This window comes from Medicago truncatula, chromosome 2 (assembly GCF_003473485.1).
Source record: "Medicago truncatula cultivar Jemalong A17 chromosome 2, MtrunA17r5.0-ANR, whole genome shotgun sequence".
Classification (NCBI taxonomy): domain Eukaryota; kingdom Viridiplantae; phylum Streptophyta; class Magnoliopsida; order Fabales; family Fabaceae; genus Medicago; species Medicago truncatula.
Genome location: NC_053043.1, coordinates 39,816,969 through 39,841,537, shown reverse-complemented (window position 1 = coordinate 39,841,537; position 24,569 = coordinate 39,816,969). Strand labels below are relative to the sequence as shown.

Below are 24,569 nucleotides of genomic sequence, written 5' to 3'. Positions count from 1 at the left end.
ACCTTTTAATCTATACTTTCATTTTAATGTTTACGTATCGAATTGTTAGTATTTTAAAAATTAATTTCATAGCATTATGTAATGATGATAATATATGAAAGTTTAAACATAAGCCCTTAAGCTAGTGATAAAGAACGTATGAACGTTTGTTTGATGTTTACGTATCGAATTGTTAGTATTTTAAAAGAACGTATGAATTGTTTCATATTAATATGTGTTAGTAAGTATGTCGAACGAGTTATTGAATTAAGGGTAAGAAGGGCACCTAAACTCGTAACAATATTCAATTTAAGTTACTTATTACATATATCATCCAAAAAAAAAAAAAAAAAACAGTACTAGATCTCTTTTTATCGAAGTAAAAAAATATAACGAAACTTGAATATATTATTAAAATTGCATTACTTGTGTGTAGCATTGATGTGGTTAGCTAAAAGGGTCACATCAAAGATTGAAACCAAAGCCTAACATTGCAAACAAATGCAATTGCTATTTCATTTTTTAAGCAGAACAAAACGTGATTCATGTCGCTAAAAGCATACGTTGGTGCATCCAAAAACTACATGGTCCTAATCATTTAATTTTTCAACACCCCAATGATTCTATTGTTCCTTCATCCACTACTTTATCTCCTCATGGATAGATTCATAGAATGTTAATTTCTTCCACCTTCATATCTCTAGCCGAAATTGAGGACCAAAATTCAAATTTTGTTAGGCCAAAAGAATCCCCACCTATTTACACCACATGCATATTGACTATTACAAATAACAAATTTTTTTCTTCTAACTTCCTATCCGGTTCATTGTTGGAATCCAAATCCAACCGGTTGAACTGGGTATCTAAACCCAAACGGGTCAACCGGATTAGCGTATCCCATTCCTTGAGTAAAATCATTTGAACCGCGTTGAAAAAACCCAGACGAATTCTCGACTTGGTTTGCTTTGGCCCCACTCTGAACCTCCTCTTCAGTTGGATGCACGGATATGTTGCTAGTTTTCTCCGTAATAACGGAAGAGTCCATTTGACATAACGTGGGGACATAAAGGTCATTGCAACCACTAAAATTCATCATTCCTTGAGTTTGACCTTCTTGAAACCCTGTTACTGTGTTCAAAATCGATGATGAATTAGACCAATCCATGAAATTGTTATTTTGAAGATTCAGCTTCTCTTCTTCTTCTTGTTGGCGATGCTGCGTTGTTCTTAGCGAGTTGACATGTGGCAGCTTGAAGCAACGGTCGTCAATCTGTGGAAGTGATTCAAGAACGTCGTCGAGGTGGGATGATGAAGAAGACGATGAACCGTTGCTGTATTGAGTGTATTCCCTGCTTGAAATGACGCCGTTTGGAATAGGTTTTTGTGCACTTGAATTTTTCTTGTAGATACGACATAGAACCCAATCATCTAGCTGCAATTCAACAACAAAATACAAATAAATTAAAGTTGTAATAATAATAATTGCATGGTAAAAAAAAATGAATGTATATAATACCTTGGTGCCACCGTTGTTTCGTGAAGAATCAAGAAGACGATACTCATGCATAATCCAATTAGTTTTGGTGCCTTTTGGAGCTTTACCAACATAAAAAACAAGTGCTTTTTTGATACCAACTTTTCTACCTTCATTTGTTATAATCTTGTCTGTTCCAGTTGCTTTCCAATACCCAGATCCAGCTACTCTATTTGGCCTTGTCCCATTTGGATACTTCCTATCTCTTGGACTAAAGAAATACCATTCTTTCTCCCCAAAAATGGCCTTACCTACACAAATTAATCACACACAACTTTAAAATCAATATAACATACGTCAAATTTCTGATAAACATATTCATCGTAAAGTTAACTTACTTGGAAGAATCCATGGGTCGAATTTGTAGAGATCAATTTCAGCAATGATTTGAAGAGAAAAATGATGACCAGCTACTTTGCGACATAGATATTGAACAAGAAGCTCTTCATCAGTGGGGTAAAATCTAAAACCAGGAGGTAAACTCAATTGTGCAAGTGGGTCTTTGTCTTGAATTCCCATTATCATCAATAATTGAGTTGAAGATGATGTTGGTGATTGATATGATATAGCTAGGTTGTAGAAAGAGGTTTTTTCACTAGGAAGAAAAGAAATGTTATCTCTTTGAATTTATTTTCTTTCTTTTTTTTTCTCAATAAACGGTAGACAAGGGGTGATATTTATAGTAACACATGGACCGAAATTGGTACGGTAATCTTTGTCTTAGTGTCGAATGTGGGGTCCACTTGAGTTAATTACCTCTTGGGATTTGCCATGTGTCTTGTACCAAAAAGCATTTGCACTCGATCTTATCTGGATCCGATATGGTCGTGTCATTTCCTAGATTACATGAATAAAATCTCGGTCAAAAAATATAAATAGTAAGTAATAGATAAATAAAGTCAAATTTATTGATAATAAATACTTCATCTGATCTTAAATACATCATTTATACAATGAAAAAAAAAATCAAATATTTCTTATAATATAGACTTTTTAGGGTTATTTGATTTTAACAATTAATTTGACAAAATGGAATATAATTAAATAATATTTATTTTAGATTTTACATTATTTTAGAAATTTTTAGTATTTACATGTTTAATACCAACTTGTTAGGGCCCGGTCCAATGAGGTTGATTAATATCTAAAGGAGGACAAAGTTCTTTTCAATATTAAGTTTTCATTTATGAAACTCCAACCGAAAAAATTGACAACAGGAAAATGAGAAACATATTGCCTTCTTTTTTTATTCAATTAATATTGTTAAATCTTAATTCAAAAAATATGATAGTCTCATAATTATTTTATTAATAAAAAATTTCCAAATGTTTAACACACCTCATCAAAAGAAAGTAATTTAGCAATTAACATCAAAATTAATAGAACAAAGGACATGAGCAAACTCTTACTCATGCCGCCTAAATTGATAGTCCAAATTAGTATTAAAGAGGAGCACACTCTTAATTACTAAGTCGATATTTCTGAACTAATTTAAATGATGTTATATGTTCAACAATTAAATGATAGGAGTATAGTAAATGATCTTTTACGTATAATCAATTGCCCTTGGGGCATTGGATAAGGGGATAAAAATAAAAATATAGTATTGAAAAATGGTGAAAAATAATAAATTTAACTTTCTAAAAGTTAAAATATTGTTGAAATCAATACAAACATGCTATTTTTGATTTCCTTAACCATTGTTTGACGGTAATGGTTAGTCAGACCCTTAAATGATAGTAAATGATCTTTTATATACAATCAGGTTATTTATCTTTTAAATATTGAAAAGCCAAAGAGATAAATCTATAAATAAAAAAGATGTTCTAGAAGCATAATCTTTACCCATGATTAAGCACTTTCTGACACACTATTTGAGTGAGTGGGATTGTATTTGCCAAAACAGCAATAGTATTATTTGAAGTCATTTTTCACGCGTGAGTTTAAACCACGTCGGTACGAAGAAGACGCATGAAAAGTATCCACGTGCAAGCACGTGTCCACAGGCAATATTGAAAAGGAAATAATATAAAGTTTAATGTGCTGTATGCCTCCATTATTCGACACGTGCTTCTCCTTTTTTCCTCTTTTGTATTTTTTTATCTTTTTTAAGTTTTCTTTGGGTGTTTCTTTCACTCATCAACCTCCACCATCACTCTTATCGGTAGGTACAAATTATATCATTATTATATATGATTTTTAAATTGAGAGGATTATTATATGTGAAAATTTTAGATGTTGTTTAGGGTTTTAGTGAGAATCATAGAAAGTTTGCTTAGTGATCAATGAGTTTGATCATATCTCATAAGTATGTTATTCGATTACTTAAATGATATCTGTATAATTATTTTAAGACAATTTTTATAACAACTTTCTCTTTCATATTTACACTATTTTTATTTTCTCTTTTTATTATTTTAGTTTTTTTTGTCAATATGTCATTTTCTTTATGAATTTATGGTTGACCTAAAAGTTATCATATAAATGATTTCAAATAACATAACTGTGTTATTTGAACAACCATATTTAATCGATAACTTATATGACAACCATAATTTACAAATAAAAAGTATGTATTTTTACGAAAATCAAAGTAATATAAAGAAAGTAAAAGATAATGTAAGTATGAGAGAAAATTTTTATTACAAATGTTGTCAAATATATGTTCAAATATCACTTCTCTATGTTATGTTAGTCCTATTTAATCTATGAGTTCCAATGACGCTAATGAGATTCAACTCATCTAACGAAATTTTATAAAAAAGTAAAAGGGTTCGGTCGTTTTCCTTTTAAAAGATAGAGTGGTGACGTGGCTGGTCAAGGTCAATATATTACATAGTGGTGTATTGGCATTGCACTCGATTCTTCTTTTTTGGTTGGTGACGCTTTTGAGTTACATGAAATGTCTTAGCGTTACGAAAAGAACAAATTAGAGAGATCGGCATCATTTGATTTATTGTTTATATGCATTAATGTACAAAATACAAATATATAAAAAAAAGTTAAACACCTCACGAATGCATAATAAAATAACATGAGCTAGGGCATGTACGTGGAGGGTTTGGTGTTACTTTGAGTGTGGATTAGATGAAAGACGGTGGTAGTATTTTGACAAGTATACCAATGTAGATATTGTGTGGTTGACAAATAATACAAAATAAATTTGAAGATTGAAGAAATTAAAAAGAGGCAATGTGGTCAATAGGGTGTTATTTGTATTTATTTGAAAAAGTTGATCAGATTGGTACTAACTTAATGCCACGTTCACATTCGAATTGTAAGAGGTGGCTGAATTTAATTCAATTGTTAAGCAAAGAAATGAAAGGTTCATGTATAGTAAAGTTAAGTTTAGTTGAATGACCAACGTTGAATTTGCTATAACTAGTGCTAGACATAACATATACATTTTTTATTATCTAATAAGAAAAATAAACATATTCATTGATTTATAATAACGTGATTTCGTTAAAATTTGATGCGTTAATACTTAAGAAAAAAAATTCAAACTTTGCCTCTCTTACTATTTTGCTTGGTTTCATCTTCACATGTACCTCTTCTTCTTGCATGCTTCCTTTAACATGACTAGTATATATGGAAGAAAATTCGTACGGTCATCTTTGACGAGTTTATGAATTTGTACATTTACCAAAAGCTTAGTCAATTTTATAATAGGTAGCTAGCATTTTCCATGGATTCTCACATAAAGTTTATTCCTCTTGATTAGTATTGACACACTACATTGCTTGCAATCTCATACATTTGTAGATTTTTTGGTACATTTGTATTGTGTCATGTAGACAAAACTAGTTTAAAATCTAAATTTAAATGAAATATACAAATTAACATGACATTATCATTATATTAACTTGAACAAGAAGAAATTAAAGATAATTATGATGATCGATGGTTGCATACATAAAATTTAAATCGTGTGTGTGGTTACACTGAATTTATGTTAGATAAGTCCCCTTGATTTTTTATATTTTCATATCACTTGAAAACATAATTTATGTGGGAGTGTGGAGACTAGAAATTTTGGTACAGCCATAAATATTCAATTTTTGTTATAAGGCGTGACTTAAATCCTACCTACTGTATGGGATTTCAGAGATCATTTCAAACTTTAGTTGTGGCTAACATCACGTGCATAATGAAGATCTTAATCAGCCAAAGACAGAACACTAGCAAAATTAAACCACTTCATTAATTTTAAGGGGTAGACTTATATCCATATTTTTCCACAAAATAAAATTGAAAAAGCACATGCATTAATAAAAGTAAAAGTCCAATTTTTATTCAAGAATAGGAAGTGAAAGAACAATGCAAAAGTTATTCAAAATATCAAGCTGTCAAGCACAATTTTTATATTGTGGAATATTTCATTGACACTTCATCTGTTATCTCCCTCTTTAATATTTTATTAATAAATTCAAGAGCAAAGTAGGTTTTTGATGAATAAGGATCTCTCCGTTTATAAAAATAAAAGAAAATTATCATTAGAAAAGAGATAGACAAAAAAAAAAAGTGATGAATCCCATTATTTAATTGATCTTATAATTATTAATTATTTTCAAGTTTTATTGTATCTTGGACTTGCTTCTTGTTGGTTGCCGCACTTTCAAAGGTGGCTTGGCATCTTAGATTTACAAAATACATCTTGCCAAAGTGATTTTTATGAGAAGAGACTCAAAATATCTTTTGATTTTAAGGTTTTTTTTTGTTGACATTTTATCATCCAATTTTTTTTTATATGTTCAAATCGGATTGAGCTTTATGCCGTCCATCGGGATACGCCGTGAGTGAGGGGTTCAAGAGAGAGCGCGACTAAAATTAAGACAAGGAGGGTGATATCTGACAAGCATGATCATATATAGTGGATAAGTAGGGTTTAGCTGTCAATCTTCCACCTGGACAACCGTCTCTGAGGGGACAAATGTGACCATATGGGTGGTCATGTAGCATTGAATATGGAATGGACGGTCATGATCTCTTTGTCCATATCATAATCTTGTGGGATTTAGAGCATGTCTATGTATAATATTGTCTGTTTTCAAGTCTCAGATAGGACCCGAACCTAATCGAATTAGACCATGGACCAATCTAAAATACAAAGCACCGTCTTTATTAACTAATTTATACTTGCATAGACTCGACTTATACTTTAACCCCACCAGAGTAACAAATATAATTAATTGTAAATCACTTAAAATATAAAACTCTTTACACTAACAATGACAATGCATAAAAATTAAACTCTTAAAACTATAATAAATAGCCCTATAGGCTATAGAGCGAGATTTACATAAATGATTTCCAAAACAAAAGAACATTTATAAATGATGACTTGTTCAATATTGTCTCGAGGACATCTCTCCAAAAAGTTAGGGACAAAAATGATTAATGTAAATTTGATTTATACAAAGTTGAATCGGATTATCTTTGAAAAATGATTAATGTATAATCATTACATCCACTTGTTTTGTAGTAAGTTGTTTGGTAATAGTTTTCAGAACTCTCATGTTGAAAGTTTAATAGAAGATAAGTTAATGAGATCGCTCATAAATTAACATAGATAATTCCATCTCATGCTAGCTCCCACGTTTATATGATATATATAGTTATGTATTGAACATTTGATAGCTAATAAAAAGCAATGAATTTCTTTCCAAATTTTTTTTTTTTTGGATCCGTCGTTGATATATCTCTATTCATATCACAACATCATATATTATCCCATCCATCTCTTTTTCTCTTTTTTCTTAAGGTGTATAAAACATTTTCCTATATGTTATCATTGAAACTTGAAACTGATTAGGGACAAACTGTCATTTTTATTCAAGATAGTAACAAAAGATTGGCGGTTTGGTAATAATTAAGTACCACTATATATAACCATTAAGTCAAAATAACTCGTTAATAAAAGAGTAATGGTATTTATATAATTATTTAATGTCAACTTTAGTGATAATTTTATTTCTCACTCTTCTTATTGATAAAAAATAATAGAGAGAAAAATAAAGAGAGGACAACATCATGTGAGTTGAGTGAAAAAATTATCAGAAAATCGTTGTAACAATACCATTTCTCTTAATAAACAACATTTAGAATTGATAAAAAAGAGAAGTGATCAATAGCATACAAATACAGTGTATAACGTTCGCTCTCTTTTTCTGGTTTAGGGAGAAAAACATACATTGAAAGTTAGTGTCTGAATACATTTAGGTTAATGTCCGGCACACCATGCACATGAATTTCTGTATGTAGGCACCTAGCAGAAAACGACAATCCAGTGTTTGGCTAAACCTGAGAGCACAAGCATAAGTGTTTGGCTGCCTAACCTAAAACTAGAAAATTGTTTCTTCACTTTTTTTTTTTTAATACAATTTGCTTGATTGGGAGTGGAGCATGCAACTCATTTGAATTTTTATTCATGTTTATCTAGAACTTTAATACTTTCCATAAGCAAGATGAATTGAGAGAGTATTAATCGTATATCTCTCGTGATCCTTTAAGTTATATGTTCTTAATAAATCAGTTCTTTAATTTTTTTAATCTTTCTTTTTGCAATAAGTTGATTGATTTTTTATGTCATAAAATATTTTCGCCGTTACCCTCCTTTTATCAAATTCAATTAAAAAATGTTTATATGAGCGTTTAATGTTAAGTTAGTCGGTTCAAATTCATTGATCTCAAAACTAGGATTCATAGGTATATTATACAATCTTAATTTGAACCGAAATTCATTGACTATTTAATTTATAGGATTTTTTTTTATCAAATGTTTATCTTTAAATTTGGTTTAAATTCGGAAGCAAAAGAAGAAAATGTGTATAAATAAATTATGTTTGGTGTCATAAGCACCTTCAAACACCTCAATGTTAAATAATCATAAATGTGTAAATACTTATATTTCTTCACCAACCAAAAAGTAACTATTTCCTTGCCCATCTGTAGAGTATACATCACAATAAAAATAAAAACTCACCAATTGAGTAAAAAAAAATAATAGCTAAATACTAGATCAAAATCAATGTATAGACTAAGCCAATTTCTTTGTGACTCCAATCCTCATAAGAGCACAATAAGCTATAAGTCTATAACCAATTAGCATTATAACAAGAGCCAATGCAGCAAATCCTAGACCATTCAAATCAATCCCTATTTGTTTTATAGGAGGAAACTCATCAATAAGACACTGTCCACTAGAACAAGGATATGTATCACCACTATGATACTGTGACCCAATAAATAGCTGATATGTATAGTAGCTAACAGAAACATACTTCACCCATACTATAAATTTTGGAACATTCTGAACATAAAATCCACCAGCAAGTAAGAAACATAGCATGATCACTGATGCAAGTGTTGTTGCTGATTTTTGATCAAGTACAACAGCACCAAGTGCAAGCCCTAGTCCTTGTGACACTAACACATTGAGTAAGAGGCTGAAAAGTGTTTGAAAGAAATTTATCACTGTTGCTTTGAGTCCTGCCATGAAATATGTTATGAGAAGGAAAATTGTAGGGAGGACTAGTTCCATTGGTAGGTCAGCTACCATTCTTGAAATGAAATATGCGGAGAGTCTGTACATTCCTGAGGATCTTTCTTTTTCTAGCATCATTAGTTCTTGAGGGAAGGTGAAGATTGCTTGAAAGAGTGGGAAAAATCCCCAAAAGCCTGTTACAAAGAATAGTAGTCCGATCTGCGAGGAAAGTTGAGATGTATTATGATCATTAGTGTTAGAAGTTAGAACAACCATCACAGTTCAAAAAATAAAGAAAAATTCAAACTTTGAAGATACGATGTTTGATAACGAAGTTCGGCCAATTTTGCCTACATCTCCGACTGCAGAGCGAGCAGCTGCAGTTCCTTTCTATTATCTGTGAAAGTTTAGGGTTTATAGTGTATAACTTGGATTTAAATACTATGGTCTAGTGTAAATACTTCGCACATGCGACCTTCCCATTTATCAGTTACTAATACTATGAGCTATACCCAACAATTAGTTTAGTCAAATGTGAATTGTGGTGCTAAAGTTTGAGGTATTTGCAAACTAGATTTTGAGTCACGGTCATAGTCACGACGATATTCTTAATATTGCAGAGAATTGCAGTCAAATAAACCTGATGCGAGTCTAATCAAAGTCACAGAGACATCAAAAACCCTGATGTCCCGGCCCAAATTGTGGTCACAAGCCTTTTTTAAAAAGCTTATTTGCAAATTCATTGTGATCAAGGTTTTGATCTTGTCGCGATCAAAATTGAGGCTGTTTCAGCACACTTCTTTGCAATATATAGAATTGCGACACAACCACAACTATTACTGCAATCTCAACATAAAACCTTGATTGAGAAACCAACTCCAACTATAACTGTGATTAAAACTCACTCTTATAAAACTTAGAAAACAATAATGCATAAAGAACATAATTTTGTTAATCTGACATGGAAACAAGTTCTAATTTATATATGTTCAAAATGTTACCTGATCCTGCAAGTGTGACATATCAGATTTATACCAAAGCAGTCCTGACATAAGCGCAACCACAAGGACCTGAGCAATCCTCAAGCCAGAGAATGATTCATATTTTCTCTCTTTGACATCTCTTCTTAACAGTACAAAGAATTGTTCTGACCAGCTTGTAGGCCATTTTCCAGAACCTGTCTCTTGAAATCTACCCTGACTTGTATCAGAGTCATTGATTTCTCGATGTTCTGGCTTGGACTGTTCATCATAGTTGTTCTTAAATGCTGAAATCAGTTTTTGTTTGTCTATTGTATGGTCATGATTCGTGTCATCAGTGTAGATACCTGCAAATTTTCTCACTTAGCAAAGCAACGAGGTATATGTACGATACAAAATCTCAAATGTTTCCTTTTAAATAAACATTAACACGAGATATATTACAAGGTTTTTCCATCTAAAATTGAGTAAATGAGCATTTCGTTCTCAAAATTGTAAGGGTCGAGCAATTTAGTCACTCAAATATACGAAATAGCAAACTAGTCGCTTAAATAAATTAAAAAATGTCAATCAATTTAGTCTCTCCATCATAATTAATATCTCATGCTATATTTAGTCCCTTAAATCAATACTCATGCTATATTTGGTAAAATGCATAGAAAATAAAAAACATACCATTTGCAAGATCCAAAAGGAAATCTGAAGGATTCATAGCCATAGCAGGAGCATAACCAATATTAGTAAAATGTTCAATAGCTTCAGACCCTTTTCCAAAATACAAAACATTCCCTTCTGCAAGCAACAAAACTTTATGAAACATATAATATAATCTACTAGAAGGTTGATGTATTGTCATCACAATAGTCCTTCCACCTCTTGCCAAATCCCACAAAGTTGACACAATTCTTTGTGCTGTAGTAGAATCCAAACCAGAAGTTGGTTCATCAAGAAACAACAAACTAGGATTTATAAGCAATTCTTGTCCAATACTAACCCTTTTCCTCTCTCCACCAGAAACACCTCTTAGATATGCACTTCCAACTATGCTATCTTTGCACTTTGTTAAACCAAGTTGATCTATAACATTTTTTGCATGAGTAACTTTCTCTTCTTTTGTGACACTATTTGGTAATCTAAGTAGTGCTGTGAAAACAAGCGTTTCGGTTACCGTTAAGTGAGGGTAAAGAACATCATCTTGTGTGACAAAACCTGTGTTTCTTTTTATAACATTTGAAAAAGGTTTTTCATTGTATGTTATGGATCCATAAAGTTTTCCACCAAGTCTTCCTCCTAATGCTGTTAATAATGTTGTTTTTCCACTACCTGATGGACCTAACATTGCTAGCATTTCACCTGGTTGGACAATTCCTGTTACTCCTTTTAGTATTGTTTTTTCTTCTACTTCTATGTTCTTCTTAAATAGTCCTCCTTTTTTGGCTTTGATTTTGTACACAACATCATCAAACTGCATAGTCATTTGTTAAAAATAAAAACTATCATTCATCAATATAAGCATGTTGATGATACAAACTAGAGTAATAAATGATAAGATTTGGAAACATCCTTAAATTTGAAAAAGGATTTAATCATCATCATACATTAACCAAAAAGAGTTAAATAACTTTTGTAACTTTTCTTTTTTTTATAAACTCGGTATCCGATACAAGAATCACTTTTGTAACTTTTTATTATTAAAAATATGTCAATACATCGTTATATAAAACACAGAGCTCATCATATATACAAGTTTTTTCCTTGTAACATATTCTAAAACTGGTAAATATATGTTTCAAGAAAAAGTACTCTATGATGAATTTGATTAATCACTATCATTATATTCATTACATTAAACACATAGAGTACATCAAATAAGCAAGTTTTTCCACGTGTCATCTTTTATAACTTCCCCATCAACTCCTCAAATTCATATTTCAACCCACAAATAGTAATGGATCCACAAAATGTAAACAAATTATAAAATGTAACTAACATAGACTATTTCAAAGAATTTACACATGTTTTGCACAGAATCACAATTAGTTCATATACACTTACGCTTACTGTAAAGATTATGGTTTATCAATAGTAATCATTAGATTATTAAAACTGCTTTACTTTATTCAAAATTACTTCTCAAGTCAAATAGATCGATGATTGTGATTGTTGACTATGTATCAAGATTAAACAACAAAATGGAAAATTGAAGGAAAAGAAATGTGGTTGGTTTAATATTAATCATGAGAAAGAATAAAAAGGTTTGAAGAACAAACAATTATTTCACTTTATACTAATCCAAACAAACATGTATTAGTAATGAAAAGGTTATGATTCATGAATACATCTTGAGATTAATAAACAGATTGATTCGTTCTCATCATCAATTTAGATGCATCTACCAAAGACATAACTACTACTTTAAGCTATATTATATATTAAATTAAATATATCTAGCTAGAATTTTATGATGAAGGAAACAAAGGTTAATTTTGAAATAGACACATGCATGCATACATACCTTAAGAATTACGGGACGTTTTCCATTGTGCAAGATTTCAGATGTTTCCTCCAATGTCTCTTTGTAATTTGTTTGAGATTCAATATCTCCCATATCTTGTTCCATAAACTCTTACCTTCAAATTTTAGAGAGACCCTTTTGAAACCCTAGCTCTTTGAATCTCTAAATAATGATTATTCAGAGACACCCTTTTGAAACCCTAGTTTTTTGGATCTCTAAATAATGTATTGGAATTATTCAGAGACACCCTTTAGAAACCCTAGCTCTTTGATGGATCTCTGAATAATGTATTGAAATTATGTACGTGTCTCTATATAATAATATTTAAAACAAAAGCTTATACCAAAAATGACACAAGAGACATCAATGAAGTAAGGCAAATTCTACGGTACATCCAATAAATTTGGGTGTATCGGTACACCAATTTGTTAAACTAATAATAAATTAGTTGTTTTTTTGAAGAAAAATAATTATTTTCTATCATTGACAACTATAATAATTAAATTTTATTTACCAAAAGCTTCGACGAAATAAAATTTAATTTTTACTACTCATAACAATCAATATTGATTATTTTTTATGACAAAATGTAAAATTTTTAATATAATCCTTATAAACAATGAAATGATGTTTTTTCTTATGATATGACGTTTTCTAAAATATAAATATTGACAAATAAATTTTTATTTTATAAAAATGATCGTTAATTTATAAGTTTTGTGAAACAAGAGTACCGGTACACTATAATTTCTGAGTGTACAGTAGAAGTTCCCATGAAGTAATTATCTCAGTGTGTGTTTGTTTGTGAATTTCAACTAAGAAATTCTCAAATAAAACTCTTTTCTATAAATCATAAAAGCGTGAAGCGGTGCATGTGTGTGTATAAAATATTATAGATTACTATTATTAGTAAACATGTAATGCTTCTTTTTTAATAGGGACAAAGGAATGGAAATTGAGAGTGTTGTGTTTGTATACGATAATTCAATTTAAGATGAAACGTAATGAGGAAAAAAGAGATCATACAATATTATTTTTCCTATAGGAGTATTTGTTTGTTGTGTTTTGTGTATTGTTTTACTTTTACCACTTTTCAGTGTCCATAATATTCGTTGGTTTTGTTACGCACTATGTAATGTGTATATACAGGTGGCTACATAGCCATAAATTAAGGTAAAATTAGGTATATTTTTATGGAGAAAATTTAGCTACAATGGTTTAGGTGCTTAACCATACGAAAAACACCTAACAAACGCATGAATTGTACTTAAGTTTTCTCCGATTAATAATATGATGGAATTGCTTTTGCTTACACTTTATATATATATATATATATATATATATATATATATATATATATATATATATATATATATATATATATATATATATATATATATATATATGAATGTGTGTAATGTAATGTTGCATTGTGTTATAGATTTGACGTGCACGATAATAGGATTGTGAAGTGAATAAATTTGAGGGAAACCGTTACGGTGGAGAACTGCCACTACAACGGTGTGGTGTATGTAGTAGCTACGGTGATGAATGATGTTGTCTGTGGACTGAGATTCACACTAAGGTCACTTACTGCACACGTTTAAGAAGTCAATGACGACATGACTATTCAATCGAGATAAGACGGTTTGAACCTCAAGATCGGAAAACACAAACTTTGTAAATTTGTGCGTAAGTGACTACACGAAATCCAATTTTGATAGCTATATCCAAGCCATCTACACCTACTATATTTTATTATTACCGGTGGAAAGACAAATACAAACGTGACCCATATTCGTATTTTTATTGGGTTTTAATCTCGTCGGTTATCATAGCATTACTTTTTTTTAAGTAGAATATGATTTTCATGTTAATATTCAAATAGAAAAGCACACCTCCACTCTCACCGGAACCCTCCAACGCCTTTTATTTTATTGGACATTCTCCGCCTTATCCATATCTTAGATTAGAATGTCTCGGCGAAACATAGTTACTGAAAGACTAACTCTTACGTTGATTTCCTTATCAACTTAGGTTACCATATATACGTTACCATGGTTCTTTCTCATGGACGATTATTTAACCTTGTCCTTTTATCTCTTAAACTTTGATTTGATGTAATAGGATGTCGTATCACTAAATTAGTTTCTTAGCTTTTTGTAAATTTCTTCTCTCATAAAAATAATTACTTTTATTTAGTTTAGTTTAAGCGATTTTAAATTGAAAATAAGATTATATTATTAAGAGCAAATTTGTTGTAGAAAAATATTAAGCTTAAAGATTGTTGATTTTTAGATTTTCAATAATTTTGGCGGAGACCTATTATATTTTTTTTTTAATAAGTCAGACTAAAATCATATATAGAATTCATATTTTTGAATAAAATTTTGCAGAAAAATTCATAATATTATAAGAATCTCTCCCTAAAAAAATTAGAATTTTTTAACAAAACATGTATTTAATATGAATTTTTATATTTTTTATGTTTAAAAATTCATATTTAATTTGTGTTTGGTTAAAAAAAATCTAACTTTTTTTTTTGAATTTTTTTTACAATATTCTACACATTTTTGCACAATTTCATTAAAAAATACAAAAAAAAAAACTTAAAAATAGGGATTAAAAGTAGTGATTGAAAATTTTATAGGGACTAAAAGTTGAAGGAAAAATTTAAGGGATTGAAATGAAAAGTTGATATATTTATAGAGACCAAAAACATATTTAACCCTATATATTATAATATATTAAATCATATTCCTATACTATTTTGTTGACAACTCATTACTCTCTATGTCACTTAAGCAAATTTATTCCACGTCATAAAAAAGATGATGTGTCACCATTTACCATTGTTTGCACTTTCTACAATTAATTCATCTCTAAAACAAGACTCAACAACATTCTCAATCACAAAATCTTATCCTTTTGAAAACTCACTCATATTTATAAAAATAATTACAACATTTGAGATAACATTTTTTTAATAAAATGCACGTGGATCAAAGATTTACAACTCCTGAACATGGATTTTGAAATGGATTCAAAAACGGTGGAAGATAGTGTTTATGGAGGAAGCAATGGTGTCTCAAATTATATGTCCATCATCAATGATTGTAGACACATGTTAACTACTTATTTAACAAACTCAGACTTGAAGTTCATTCAGAGACAAGCAAACGATGTTGTCTAATCCTAGTTTCCATATTTACTCTAAAATACCATCTTGTATTTCTGACATTCTAATTAATGAAATGCGATAAGCTTATTTCTATCAAAAAAAATGAAATGCACATCATGAACCAATCATTAGTTATACACAAAATTTTACAAACACGTTTACAATTGAAAATATTATTAAACTCAGTATTTCTTATATAACACTCTCTCCGTTTCAAATTATATGTCGCTTTGGAAAAAAATGTCTCAAATTATATGTCGTTTTACAATACCAGTGAAGAATTAATGTTACTTTTTCTATTAAATCGTTAACTATTTATTATTCTCTTTAATTTATCTTTCATATACCGTTTATTAAAAATAGTCATCTAGCTTATTTTGAATCAAAACGAAGATAAAACCTTAAAACATGTCAAATCACCCTAACCAAACAACTTCGTGGTTGTGTTATACCTATTTACAACAATATTAAAGTGATTTCTTAGGGTACAGTCATTGCATACATTCCGGTGAGGTGACATAGGAAAACGAATGAAGAAATTGAAGAGGGGTCAACCATAGGACAAAATGTGGCGCATGCTACGAGCCACACATCACACATAAAGAAGGAGAAACAAAGTGACCGGCTATTGTCCATTACACGACGCGTGCTATGAGCCACACATCACTCATGAACAATGAATTGCGAAGTGGGCAACTACTGTTCATGACACGGCACGTAGCAGCTTATGGTAGGCACACAACAACTATTTTGGAAAAGTAGGTTTTTGCTCGCCTATAAATATAAAGACCTTGTATCACTTGAAAAACACGCCATGACAACCGAGAGAATAGTGAAATTACAATTTAGGAAGGTTTCCAGCGATGGGAAGCATCTCGTAGGTGAGGAATCGACCAACAGTGATTAAGATTCATGTATTTCTTTTTCTATACTTTTGTTTATGTTTAGAATAACATGACAATCTAACCTCTTAGGTTTAGGTCATGTAGAGGAACCTCTTTTAAGTGCTTAAACTATTGGTCTATACAATTACTCTATTTATGTTTTCATTCGTTTATAATTTGTTCTTCATATTTATTGTGCGTCCACGAATGTTTATGGGATGATTCAATTTCAATTTACCGCAAACCCTAACTTTTGAAATTTGCTCTAGTTATTATTCGTTATGTGTATATAGTCATTATTTCTATTCAATTTCAATTCTATAATTTTACAATTTTAGAGTTACAATCTATCTTCTTCGCAGTTTGGGGAGGGAAAGTATTTGGAAGTGGAGTCCACCCAAGTCAACCTCTCTTTCCTCTGTTAGAAACCAAACAATGTAAACATATTTTTCCATAAGAGTAATGATATATGAAGATCTAAAAATCAATAATTTTTGGACAACTAGTATAAAAATACATCAATTATAACTATTGATGTGACCATAAGCGAGAAACAACTAATTAAAAAATGATATAGTATCTATACAGTATAGATATACGATGTTGGACAACCAAAAGGTTGTCAATATATCATTTCTCTTTCCATAAACTTACTTTCCAACCTCATTGATTTCTTTCCTTCATCTTTCAATGTACCAACACAGTGTAAAAGCAAACACAATCACAAGCAATGAGATTTTTCTTATCTCATTTTAAAATTGTTGTTTAACATCCCAAAATTATATAATTAACCCCAACAGTGTCGTTCGTCGCCAACGACATTTAATGTCGGTGCATTCTAGATCTGGAGGAACAAAAAAAAACTCTAGATCTGGAGGAACAAAAAAAAAAAAAAACCTCTAACGGCATATAAGTGCATTGGAGTTCATATTTCTAATTTCTAATTTCTAATTTTGCCTACACCTTCCATTTATAATTTTCGAAATTGGCTCAAATCATTTTAACCGTATCAGCTGGTCAATTATGTACTACAGTGGTTAATGATTGTGTTATTGTACACAATTCGTTACAATATTTTGTTATCAATCTTTCACTGTCTGAAATATATGAACCTTGGAGTGGAAACAATAAAAATATGCTTCAAAGTCATCAATTTTGTCCATACCTTGATAGATACAGCTTTTTCTATATTTTCCGTGTTCCAACTTATGCCAAAAACTTTGAAAATTAATGTGGTTGTATTACACCAATTTGGACAGAATAATTTTGTTAAATATGACAAAAGCAGAAGAAGATAAAGGTATTTGCGGTGCGGTTTAAATCGATTTTGAGATAAAATTTCATTCGATTCAACGATAAAATATATGCGGTTTGGTTTGATTTTAGATGACTAATTTTAAAAATCGATCTAATTCGATCCAATTTGATGCGGTTCAATTTTGATCTGTTTTTGAATATTCAAATTACAGATCTTAACTTTTTTTTATTAATAATAATATTATTAAAATAATAGGTTTAATACAAAATATAACATCTGATTTATTAAAAATTGATACTGCCGAATAACAATGATTAATTATTTTTGAAACATATGAAATAGTAAAAAAAAAAAATTAAATCAAACTAATATGTAGTATTAAAAGAATTAAAAAGGAAAACTAATAGCTTAAAAAATGAAAATAGTTATTAAAATATATATTATAAAAAATGAAAATATGTATTAAAATATATGTATGCGGTTCGATTCAGTTTTGAAAAATCAATCCAAAACCCGATTCAATCCAAACAGTTTTCATAAAATGGCAACCAAACACATCAAATAATATTCGGTTTAATTTTCTTCAAAAAAAAAATATTCGGTTTCATGCGGTTTTCAATTTTTTTGGATTAATTTTCCGTTTTTATTTGAATCGGTTTGGATTTGAGCACCCGTAAAAAAAAGTATAGAAGTCAAATTTTAAATTAGAAATTGGAACAAAAAATACGTGACTTAGTTTTTACACATGCATGACTTAGAAATTATAAATTAGAAATTGGACCAAAAAATACGTGTTAATTTCAGCGTGAGTTAACTCACGCAGCGTGACTTAAGTCACGCATGTGTAAAAATTAACTCACGTATTTTTTACACTTGCGTTAGTTAACTAGCGCAGGGGTATTTTTGGCAACACTGCATGGCGCGAGTGTTTTGTGCTGGGGGGAGAGCAGAAATCTTGTCAAAATCAATTGAAAGTTGCTCTTATCCCTTTTAAAAATTTTCATTTCCTTAATTCAACGTGAGTTAACTCATGCTCAATATTTTTCATAGTGAGTTGTAACCAAAAAAAATATTTTTTATAGTTAGTTAACTCACGCTAACACTTTTAAGATTGTTTGAATCGGTTTAGAAAATGATTGAACCGATCTTAAAAGTGTCAGCGTAAGTTAACTCACGCTGAAAAATGTCGAACGTAAGTTAATTCACACTGAGCAAAAACGAAAGGGAGAAGAACAACTTTCAAATCATTTTTTTCAAAGAGCTCTAACGGTCTATGGACATTAGTGAGAAACTCAACCACCTATCTTCTCATATTTGAACGACAACATGATAAAAAAAAAAAAAAAAAAAGTCACTCAACCTCCTTTCATATTTGAAGACCGTTAGTTGTTTCAAAGAGCCCTTGAAATCACAAGGACAAAGAATAACAGCTACAAGGGTTCCAAGTCTATAAATTTAGAAAAATTGATTAACTGTATGCTTCCATTCTAAACCCACCTTCATTTACATTACATAGATCCTAAAATTATACATACTAATAGATTTTTCAAAAGCAAAGAAAGATCAACAATAGTAACTCATAAGATGAGTTTGGGGGTGATTGCCTTTGTAGGTTTGTGGGGAGTGTTCATGAGGCCAATTATGTTCCAATATGCTTTAAGGATGGGAGAAGTAATGACATGCACCATCCACCGGATTATAAGAGAATGGAATTCTTTAGTTCATACAAATTACATTTCATATTAATTAGGGAAGGACCACTTCTTCTATAAATTAATGTATATAATTCATCTTGGATATAATTCTTGCTCATTTTTCCTTTTCCTTTTAATTCCAAAACTGCCTACAAGTCTTATGAGTTATGTCTATATTTGCATTGCATTTGGATGTTTTGAATAATTTAGAAGCTAGATATTGAAATTGAATTTCTAAACTTTGAAAACCTTCGTAGGTGAAATACCTGCATGAGAACTAATTTTAGCATTTGCATGTTATACATATTGAAATAATTAATAAAGAAAAAAATTAATTTTATTTCTTGTATTAATCAAAATCAGTTTTTTACTTGTGAGTTGAAGCTGCTTATTTCCTAAGTGGTTAAGGAGTAGATGTGAATATTACTTACATAAAACACTAACAGAAGCTGCGCTCTTTTGAATGCCTAGAAAAACGGATTTTTTTTGGAGCCTATTCATATTACAACCCAGAGAAAGACCTTAATGATGTATGATAAATTGCATATTTTGTGATATTACCTTAAATGAGTAGAGAAGTTTTTTTTTTTTTTTTTTTTTTTTTTTTTTTTTTTTTTGAGGGAAATGAGTAGAGAAGTTGATTTGTTATTAGGAAAATTTTATGGTGAAGTTAACACTATAACATCAAAAGTGTTGCGAGTAACACTCCACTGTTAGTACAGTGACATCAAAAGTTCAGTCCCCATAGTATCATCAAATATTCAGATTAACAAGAATACGCTTAATCTAATTTTATCCTACCTTGTTTTAAGTGTAACACCCTACAAAGTGTCACACTTAAGACTATCGCATGATATCAGCAACTCTGTTTGCATGTTAAAGATGTCAATGATAAAATAGTACTTGTAAATCCAAGATGTTGCAAGCATTACTAGATGAATTACTATTGATCATTAATCATTAATCAACAATTTAAAAATGAATCAAACATTAAAATTAAAATTAACTTTTTCAAAAAATTCAGTATCATGACTGCACCGTAGAAGTTTCCTTGTTATTAATACAATAGACATATTGAGAGAAACACTTACCATGCTAATTGAGTGAAACACTTTATAGCAATTGTGATTTTGATTGGAATTTTTGACACCATGCGTTGATTTAGCAATTGTTACAAGCGTCTTGCTAACAAGTGTTTAAGGATTCAAACAATGAAAACAATTGATAACTTTTACATAAAATAAATTGCTTTTTTATATTTATTTTAAACTTATTATCAAGTGTCTTTAGGATTTTCGTTAGCATTTCCCTTATTATAAAAATATGATTTGATTAAGTGATATCATGATGTTTGTCTTTTGAATTTTCGCGCTTGATTGTTTCAAACCATGAATAGCCGCCATTGTGCACTTAAAGTTCGAACCATATTTTGATTATTATTTTTTTAATTTTTGTTTGAGGATAAACAAAGTTTTAAGTTGGTCAGAGTTTAATAAGTGATAAAGTTACCAATTTTTGCAATATGTTTTCAAAAGCACTTATCGACTTATTTTGGTAGAAAACATGATTTTTCCCTAATTATTGTATATACTTCATAATTGGGGTTTGATACATGAGAATGGTTATAATTGTATTTTTCCTTGTTTTTATAGGTTGATGAAAAGACTACTACCAAATAGGGAAGCCAGCATCCCTGAGAAAAAGATGAGAAAAATCAGAAACAAAAATAGGACGGGAGGGGAATTGTGTTGACAATTTTAAAAATTGTGGTTAAAAGAAAGATCTGAAAGATCTTTTCCAAATATCTTTTTAGAACCTTTTTCCAACTAAAATATTTCTTTATCAAATCATTTAACTCTATTTAATCTCCTTTCTCCTTGCTTACAAAAAAAAAAAAAAAAAAAAAAAAAAAAAAAAAAAACTCTATTTAATTTAAGAACAAACCAAGGTATGAGTTAAATCATAAAAACTTGTGCATATAAAGCGAAGAGATAAGGGAAAAGAGAAATCTAATGTATAATTTTACTAATTTACAGACTAACTGATTGCTACCTCTAGCCCCCTCCATAAGGATAGTATTTTCCTTAGTATAGTTGAAGACTTAATCAATTATAATCAATTGATTACAATCACCAAAGTATGTTATGTCTTGCCGGTTATGTTGAAAATTTTAAAACTTTTGGTTAAAAGCAAAACTTGAAAGATCTTTTTCAAATATCTTTCTTAAAACCTTTTCTAACTAAAAGAGTTCTTTATCAAATCATTTAGCTCTATTTAAAAAAATAAATAAAAGTATGAGTTAAATCATTAAAAAATTGTGCAAATAAAGCAAAATAAGCGAAGAGAGAAAGATATGGTATATTTATACTGGTTCATAGTCTAATTGACTACTACCTCTAGCCCCCTCCTTACGAAGAATATTTGTCTCAGTATAGTTGATGTTTTAATCCATTATAATCAACCAATTATAATCAATAAGTATGTTTTGACTGGTCGATTATACATTGGATTTCCATGTCCTTTCCACTCAAACAACCTGGCTAAAACAAGTTGGTTGAGTCTATTGTAAGTTTTTAAAATGGTCTGAATCTATAATTTCTTCTCAATAATTTTGACTCAACTAAGTTCTTTAAGGAATCAAGTGTTTAATGTCTCTTTAAACCCTTTTTTGAAAAAAAGTTGTTGTCACTATTGGGCCGATTACGACAGAGATTGAGTTTGTATTTGAGTGATATAAAGTCAGAGAGAGATTGTTCTAATTATCTTGTCTTAAGAAGATATCAAGGTAACTGTGTTAAGACAACTTGATTGATGTACCTATGATCTAAGGACTCTTTTAAGAGCGGATATACAATGAATTCTTAGATTGATGTTCATGGATTTATCTTTTATGAACAACATTTACATTTATTGGCATTAGTTTCATATTCACTCAAGATCGTGAATTGATTCTATAGACTTGTATTCACACCATTTTTTTTTCTTTTTTTCCATACAACCATTGCTTAATGCTTTTGGCTATATTTATTGTGAAAGACACTCATTTTGTGCGATGTGTTCTTAACATTGGAGTTTGATGTTTGTGTTCAACACATCGTGTGTTGATTACACTTTAACAGACTTTGGGTTGCTTAACAAACTTTCGCTCAGTTTCCTTAGTGTAAGTTCGAGCCTAACTTTTGTCTACAATTCTTTAATGAAGGTGTTGTTCCTTTTATACACCTTGAAGAATATAGCCATTGAAAAAAAATACACTAAGGGATGTGATACAGTTCGTACAAATATCCATTTTATGACATGTACGATTTTGCAGACATGTACATATGTACTTCTGAACATGTGTCTTTAAATTCAAATTTCAGGGTTAAGGACCAATGGATAATACCATTATTCTTGATACAATAACCTCTAAGAGAATCTTTATAAAAAATGCTATCGAAGGATAAGATATTTGATCAGAGTATTATCTCTCATATCTTTATGTGATTATTTATCCAATAGTATCTTTGATGGTCTTGAAGTATCCTTACATCAGAGGTTGATGGGTGGTTGACTTTTGTGTAGCCTTGACCATAGGATGAACTTGGTTGACAAGATGCTTAGGTTATCATACGCTTTGCTTCATGTGTCTTGATATACTAGAGGATGAGCTATCATATGCTTTTCTTCATGTCTTCGATAAACTAAAGGATAGACTTGAATAACTATATAGTAGATTGAGCTATACAACACTTGATTCGTTAGATTCTCCGTCGTACGACGCTTCAAAGGCAAATGGTCATTTACCAATATACCAGACACTTCTTTTGCAGTAGTGAGGATTTGTGCTTCGCACGATGCTTTCTTTCATTATTGTTTCCAGAGCTATTTCTTTTGACCAGATGAATGAGCTTTTTGATTTTCTTTGGTTGACTTCTTTTGTTTGTTGGCTGGTACTGTTGGCTTGATTGACCAGATGTTGGAGTAGTGGTTGTACAATTGTACTATTATCCTTTCAATGTCCATTCTCTGTGGATAAGCATCCAAAGCCTTCTAATTTCTCTGAAATAGTCGTTGCTTCAGTCTTCTATTCATTCTGCACACCTGTGTCTTCAAATACCCATTTAACTTACTTCAGGTTCTTCACTTCAGACTCTAATGGTCTTCAGACTTTGGTGACTTTAGACTCTGACAGCCAACTTCTGATGTCTTCAGACTCAGATTTGCAACCAAGCTTCTTTTGTAAATTTTTTTGCTCTCATTTGTTCTTCTAGAACCGATACCTTGTTTTAAGACTTATAAATTTTAGTCTATGATCCTGAACACTTAAACAAATATTAGCATATCTAATTGAACTTTTAATACCTTGTTATCATCAAAACTCGGAAAGACATTGTTAAAACACATTGTTCCAACACAATATATCATTAGAAGAAAAAATATAAAAAAAAAAGTGAGTCAAATAAAGTTGATGTATTTTGACCAAATTTTGAACTAAATACACCAATTTCATTTAACTCATTTTTGCTTATATTTGGTTAGAGATAAATATGATTTGATTTCTTAGAAGATTAAGAAGCAAGTTGAAGTCCCCAATTCATCCACTGATGAGTTTGAATATGAGGCCATGTTTACAACTTTCTCTCAGATTATTAGGCTTCTTGGTTTGTTGGCTGAACTTGACTTGGCATTCCTCGTTGCACTACCACACCTCTCCATTCGCGAGGCTCTCGATGATCATGCTATCTTTCTTCCTCAAGTTAGCTTGCAACTTCAATATACATATGTCTTTACAAATTAAAAGTTTTTCCTTCTCCCTTCCAACAATTTTAGTTTTCTCAAGATGATGCTTCTTGAGGGAGATATTAGTCAACAATTCTATTTTGTATTATTGTTTGCTTTTATATGGTGCACAAAATCAGCATAATAATTTTACATCTGTTTAGAATTCCTATTTTATCTTGGAACAAATTCAGTCATTAACAACTGTAATAAAAATTGTATTATTTATACAAAAGAATACAATGAAAGAATGTGAAGAAGCCCCATAGTTTCTTCATATATATGGGGAACTTATTG

The 24,569-nt window shown here is 30.3% G+C and overlaps 2 protein-coding genes across 2 annotated transcripts; both read right to left on the bottom strand.

Moving 5' to 3' along the window:
- Positions 1–367: 367 nt before the first annotated feature.
- Positions 368–2,157, bottom strand: LOC25487387 (NAC domain-containing protein 72). The gene is made up of 3 exons (XM_013609300.3): positions 1,852–2,157; positions 1,496–1,764; positions 368–1,411 (listed from the first exon to the last, which is right to left on the bottom strand). Exons 1-3 carry the CDS (start codon positions 2,036–2,038, stop codon positions 803–805), a joined length of 1,065 nt encoding a protein of 354 aa, XP_013464754.1. The 5' UTR covers positions 2,039–2,157; the 3' UTR covers positions 368–802.
- Positions 2,158–8,497: 6,340 nt separating this feature from the next.
- LOC25487386 (ABC transporter G family member 9) lies at positions 8,498–12,801 on the bottom strand. Its single transcript, XM_013609299.3, has 4 exons — positions 12,495–12,801; positions 10,655–11,444; positions 10,001–10,326; positions 8,498–9,218 (listed from the first exon to the last, which is right to left on the bottom strand). Exons 1-4 carry the CDS (start codon positions 12,597–12,599, stop codon positions 8,553–8,555), a joined length of 1,887 nt encoding a protein of 628 aa, XP_013464753.3. The 5' UTR covers positions 12,600–12,801; the 3' UTR covers positions 8,498–8,552.
- Between the last annotated feature and the right edge of the window lie 11,768 nt (positions 12,802–24,569).

Bases quoted from the DNA above. Each gene is read 5' to 3' on its own strand.
- LOC25487386 (XM_013609299.3), bottom strand. From the start codon at position 12,599: ATGGAACAAGATATGGGAGATATTGAATCTCAAACAAATTACAAAGAG. The intron at 11,445-12,494 runs GTATGTATGCAT...ATGACTATGCAG, and splicing joins AACGTCCCGTAATTCTTAAG to TTTGATGATGTTGTGTACAA. The intron at 10,327-10,654 runs GTATGTTTTTTA...GAAAATTTGCAG, and splicing joins CCTTTTGGATCTTGCAAATG to GTATCTACACTGATGACACG.
- LOC25487387 (XM_013609300.3), bottom strand. From the start codon at position 2,038: ATGATAATGGGAATTCAAGACAAAGACCCACTTGCACAATTGAGTTTA. The intron at 1,765-1,851 runs GTAAGTTAACTT...TAATTTGTGTAG, and splicing joins CGACCCATGGATTCTTCCAA to GTAAGGCCATTTTTGGGGAG. The intron at 1,412-1,495 runs GTATTATATACA...GTTGAATTGCAG, and splicing joins GAAACAACGGTGGCACCAAG to CTAGATGATTGGGTTCTATG.